Source organism: Athene cunicularia, assembly GCF_003259725.1.
Source record: "Athene cunicularia isolate RWA chromosome 20 unlocalized genomic scaffold, athCun1 chr20_part1, whole genome shotgun sequence".
Classification (NCBI taxonomy): domain Eukaryota; kingdom Metazoa; phylum Chordata; class Aves; order Strigiformes; family Strigidae; genus Athene; species Athene cunicularia.
In genome coordinates this window covers 3,757,805-3,764,052 of record NW_020799125.1, presented here as the reverse complement: position 1 = coordinate 3,764,052, position 6,248 = coordinate 3,757,805, and the positions used below count along the sequence as shown (strand labels likewise).

The 6,248-nt window shown below is 36.4% G+C and overlaps 1 protein-coding gene across 1 annotated transcript; it reads left to right on the top strand.

The window, feature by feature from the left end:
• Positions 1-672: 672 nt before the first annotated feature.
• On the top strand, positions 673-4,083 carry EDN3 (endothelin 3; the record flags this gene model as incomplete). The annotated part of the gene is made up of 2 exons (XM_026862305.1): positions 673-860; positions 2,363-4,083. Coding segments are annotated over 2 exons (351 nt in total), but the record flags the coding sequence as incomplete, so codon positions are not given.
• Positions 4,084-6,248: the final 2,165 nt, after the last annotated feature.

The following is a 6,248-nucleotide window of genomic DNA, read 5'->3' as shown; positions in this document are numbered from 1 at the left end:
TGGAGAAGGCTCTGGGGAGAACTTAAAGCAGCCTTCCAGTACTTAAAGGGGCTACAGGAAAGGTGGGGAGGGGCTCTTTATCAGGGGGTGTAGAGACAGGATGACAGGTAATAGTTTAAAAGTGAAAGAGGGTAGATCCAGATTAGCTGTAAGGAAGAAATTCTTCCCTGTGGGGGTGGTGAGGCCCTGGCACAGGTTGCCCAGAGAAGCTGTGGCTGCCCCCTCCCTGACAGGGTTCAAGGCCAGGTTGGACGGGGCTTTGTGCAACCTGGGCTAGTGGAAGGTGTCCCTGGCCAGGACAGGGGGTTGGAACTGGGTGATCTTTAAGGTCCCTTCCAACCCAAACCATTCTGTGATTCTGTGACTAAAGGAATAAGCAATAAAACAATCAATAACCTGGGCATGTATTTGTATCAGCTGTTAGGTAATCAGAATTCTTTTAGATAGGCAGTGCAGTTTCCAATTAGTTCTGCCAGTTAACCTGATTGTCTGCTACTTTATGAAAGCCTGAGTTGCCTGAGCAGAACTTGTGATCAGTTATAGGGTGACCTCTTTACATAAGCATAGAGTTTGATTTTTGTGCCACTATTTGTTGCTTTGCGTCAATAGATCTATTTTCTAAAAGAGAAACAAAATAGGGGAATATAATTTTAATTGGCTCCTAAAATATATAATATTTGTGATTCTCATAACAGGAGGACTGTGCCATATGGGCTGTCTAACTACAGAGGCAGTTTTAGAGGCAAAAGGTCTACAGGCCAGATTCAAAGTACTTTGCAATCTTCATTTCGGTGTTCTTGTTTGGATGTGCATGACAAACAGTGTTTGCAGTTTTGCAGAAGAATGCAAGACAGAAGAAGGTGAGTATCTTTTCTTAATATGGCAGACTGTCTACATGATTTGACTCTTTCATGGAGATACTAAATTTGTATGTATCAAATGAAACAATTAACAAATATATTGATTTTAAATAAGATTCTTATCTTCAGTTGTGGTGGGTTTATCGAGGCCAGCAGCCGCTTGATCACACCCTTCTTAAGTGGGACGGGGGAGTGAATAGGAAGAAGAAAAGCAAGAAAACTCATGTGTCACAGTCAAGAGTTTAATGGGTGAAGGAAGGAGGCCAGAGACAGATAACTGCTTTGAATTCTATATTTGCTGTTTCTTTTTATGATGCATTTTTGAAACAGCAGATCTCCTGTCCAAGTAGGGCCATGCTTAATAGTGCATTATTTCAGAATGTTTTATCTAGTCTAATGGAGAATATGACATTGTCGTTTTATAAATGGCTTTGTAAGGGTAATTAATGAGAACACAGTGACAAACTTAGAAAATCTCTCTTCTTCAGAAATTATGGATCAATGAAAAAGACAGAGGAGAAAGACCAATGCAGGGAAGAGGAACACACTTTCATTCAGTAGCACAGAGAGTTCGGAGGATTCTGAACAGGCAGGTATGCTACAGATGTTTAATGTTGAAAAGAAATATTAATTTTCCATAAATTTAATTTGTATTTGCAGAACTCTAAATTCTTTCAACTGAATATTACCCCTTTTTGCTAAATAAGGGCATTATTTGGCCTATGATTTGTTTGTTGTTTTTTGAAAATTTATTTTTAAAAATAACTTTTAGTATACACAGAACTACTACAACCTTCTTTATGCTGATATAGTTCCTTCAAATGTTGGATTCTTTGGCTATAAGCCAATACATATTTTGGCAACAGTCCCTCCCTTTTTTCTTTTTTTAATTTTAGGGCAAGGGCTGTTCCTGTCTATCATCTTTTTGCTCATTTAGCACTGCAACAACTTAAGCTACATGTCCCAGTGCAGTAGTGCTTCAGTAAAACTTAAAATTGTCAAGGTAAAGTAACTGAACAAACTTTGTGGAAGAAGTATTTGGAGGGAAAAATAAATCTACTTTAGATGTCAGATATAAAGAGCTTAATTTGACCTAGTAGCCAGTTTCCAAAAGTTCCAGTTCCAAATCTACCCTCGATGCTGTTTCTACATACAAAATGTGCAATGATGTCAGGATAAGCAAATACTTGTAGTTCTGAGTAAAATGAAACAGCCATTGGAACTAGAAAAATTAAAAAGTAAAAAAAAAAAAACCTCAACCAAACAAAACCCAACAAAGTCACCCCATTACCCAAAATTTTTAGCTATGAAGGGAAGCACTTGGATCGGAAGTCCCCAAGCTGAATTTATTCTATGGTTATCTCATCAGAGATTGTGAGACAGCTGGGTGGCATTCACTCTGTGTATATATAATGAAGGAGATGAACCATAGTTCTATCAGGTAATAGCAAGTCAGTCTTGAATAATTAAGCAGTTTGTTTTGTTTTGTTTTGTTTTTAAAGCTTTAACGTTTATTTGCTGAAGCTCAGAAGCAAGAACTTAAACTACAACTCTCCCTTGAGATGGACAAACTTGATGCTTCAGTCTGATGCCAGTGGAGAATTCAGCAGTATGCAACACTTTCATTTCAACAATGCCACTTTGAGGGCATGTGAACCTGTATGAAGAAGCTTTCTCCCATGCTCCCCTCGCGAGAGTCTTAGTAAAGGATAATCTTTATCATGTAACCTGGCAGGGAATGTATCAGTATTGAAGAAAAATTCAAAGGCAGATCCAAACTTCAGCAACACAAAGTTTCAGGAAACGTTTTGCCTATGTGATTTTAAAAAGTACAATAGAAACATACTGTTCCACTTACTGCTTGCTGTATGTCTGAAAAATCCATCCAGAGCTTTATGCAGGCAACTGTAATTGGAGAATGATGAGTTAGAGAGAGATTGCCTATACATGAGTTCTCATTAAGAATAAACAGATACAAAATATTTCTCTTGTTAATGTATGCAAGCCTGAATCCTCATATTGTAACTTCGTGGCAGATGTTTAAATGACAGTATCTATGCAGAATAAATATGAATGGCTAATATAAATATTATTATAGACTATAGCAAGTTAAGAGTATACATTGAGTATTCAATAGATTACCTAATTTAGGCACAAATTATTCCTGCACTTCAAAATTCCATTCAGAAAACATTTACAGGGATTATTTAAGGATGCACTGTAGCTGATGAACAGAACTCCAATTATCCGTCCCAGAGAATTTCCAGAAGATGAAAGGGTAGGACTGTGGAACTTCAGATGAAACTTCATACAGTCAGAGTAATGTACTGTACTAGACCATTTGCTGTCCTAAGCCCCTACATACGTTATCGTCCACAGTACATGCATTTGTCTTTGCTAGTACTATAAACCACAGCTTCATCTCTTTATTGAAATATCATCACTGAATAACTTGGAAACTTGGCAATCAGGATCATGTCCAACCCTGGACATTTTTCAATGTAAATGATTTCTTCAGAAATTATGGACTGTTTTTTTTTTGCTAGGAGGATGCAAGAGTAAGCTAGGAAAAAAAGAGTAACTTTTGCAAATCCTATTCTGTATTATTTAAAAAGAAAAAGAGGAAATCCCTTACTTGTGACATTATAGATATTTTTTTGGTTTGACTGACTTTCCCCAGGGCACACAGGTTAAACTCTAACCCAATGACACTGAATTATGTTTTATCAGAAGAAAGATGGAGACCAAAAGAAAGATGAAAAGAAATTAATAGTAAAAATGGTTATATAGGCTTAAAACGGTGGTAATAGACTTTGTTTGAAACAAGAAAGGGAGGTCTTTGCCAAAATATATATGATATATTTTATATATTTGTGAATATATTTCATAAATAAATTATTATAGTTATAAAATTAAATATATGTTTCAGTTATTGCATTTGTGTCGGTTTCCTACTTGCTGTACAAATGATTTTGTACATTAATAGAAAATAGAGTATTTATTGTATAAAATCACTTCACATACTATTTTCTCATAATTTTAAAAAAGACACTGTATAGTTTTGGGGGTTTTAAAAATAATCAAGCTTTGTTATGAAGAATGCGTAATGTTCATTTATAACCACCAACTGGAATTTTTCCTCCCCCGAATGCATATGCCTAGGTCATACAAAAACTCGCCTTCTTCAGGAGACTGATAGGTCTCCTAACAGTTTGAGAATTGAGTATGAAAACGTAATAAAAAATTATTTGATAATAATTATGCATAAAAAGTTACATTACAGTTTTGTGTCCCTTTTGCTATAAAAGTAACCTTTATCTGGCCTAATCTGTATCCTGGGACAAACAAGGAGGTAATCGTCATTTGGAGTGTGAGCTCTTGTGACCAATGTTCACCCACTTCAGCTTCAGTCGTTATGTTACGTTTTTTTTTCCTGGAATTACAAACACGTCCCAGTGCTAACAAGGCTGCCAGTGCCTCCTCAGCTGATAACGATTCAGCTTTTAGATGAACTGCTCAGTCTATGTTTGGATTTCTACTGTCTTCCCCCAAGTGAATTCAATTTCACTGCTGCATTTGAAGATGGGTTCACACCTTCTCCAGTCCCACATGCTTTTGCTCTATTTTAAACGTTCACAGAAAAAAAAACCAACCCAACATCAAATTGGCTTCTTTCTTTGGCATTCAGGTAGATTTAGCTGTTGAGTAGTGGGCTACAGGTGTTATGCCTTTTCCTCAAGAAAAAAAAAATCCAACTTTTTTCTGTGCGAATTCCACTCGCAAGTAGTTTGGTTTTGGGACTCTGCACAGTAGCTGAAAACTTTGTGCCAATGTACCACTAGCAGTTAATGTAAAAATCAGTCCAGCATCAATACAGCAAAAGAAGGAAAATGAGAAATAACTGTTATATCAAACCCAGAAAAGAGAAAGTTTACTGTAGGTATCTCCAAATAAATGTAGAAACCACAGCAAATACCTGAATATTTTATCTCCTGGGTTCTGAGGCTGAACTACCATTATTCTGTCTGGGAGTAGATAACAGACACAAGATTGTTTTGCCTAATTTAATGTGTTTATAGAAAATGTCACCATTAATATTTCTAAGCTCTTAGGGACTCAGTTTACCTATTTTAGATGTGTATCTAGAAGATGTTAAGCTAATGTGAAGCTAATGCTTTAAAAATTATACACCAAATTAATTCCATACACAACTAGTGATTTTTTTTAAACTAAGAAACAACTCTTAAAATGTAATAAATCATAAAAACATTTTTTGCAGAAGTTAGAAATAAAAGTTCTTTCAACATGTAACATTAGCGTAGTTAGGTGTACTGCAGAATTATTTTTGATCTGGGATATTATTTCGAGGACACTTGGGTTTGCTTTTATAACAGCAAATTAGTTCTGGTTCTTACTCTATTCCATGCACAACTATTTATGTTTAACTCTGCTCTAATTCTGTCAGAGTTGCATAGCTCTCATTCTAGTTGCCATTAATAAAAGTTCACTTTCCAGTTGTTAATATCTGTAAGAACAATAAATGATCAGAAGTCTAAAAAAAATGTAGAAGGGAGATTTGGAAGAATTTCAGTTTTTTAGCCTACAAAGGAGAAGGAAGAGAGATGTGAATGTAGTTGTCAAATGCAAAGGGCTGTGACAGAAAGGAAAGCAGTATTTTGTTCCCAGAAGGAAGCACAAGACGTAGGGGGCTTACATTACAGCAGGGATGGGTAAGTGCCATGAAGACAGTGGTCTCCACCGCCACCTCCTACTCCTAGGCTGTGCCTTGTGAAAAGCATAGGCTTTGGTGTCAGAGTCTGCGGGCTGTCAAAGCTGTGAGGGTGAAGGGCTGTATCTTCCTACAGAGGTAGATGACTGTTCCCTGAGCAGAGCTAATGTCTTGTTTCCTGTACATTAGAATGGCTCCTTGCTTGCTGTGCCAGCTTTTGGGGATACCATTCTTTTGCTTCTAATTCTTCCCACATACTGTAAAATGCTTGTCAAACCTGGGAGTCAGGTTCTTCTGTAGATCCTCCTTCTGTTATGTCAATATAGGGATGACAAAATAAGGCATGTAGGAGGAAAAGAAACTGATTTTTAGTTGGCTTCACCAGGAAAGATGTTTCATTTTTATAAAAAAATCTACACAAATTAAAATAGACTCTTGATTTATTCAGTTACCCTCACCCTTACTAAGGGTTTTTTGGTAACACACTGAAGTCTACCAGATACATGAGTGGGAGAAGGTGATATATTTTTAGGGTTATATTGTCATACAGGCAGAAGTAATTTTCTCTTGGCTAAACCATCAGGACTTAAACTATTCCTCATCTGCTTTAAAAAATGTGGTAAATGGTATTTACTATATCCTCCAACTATTTATTAAAG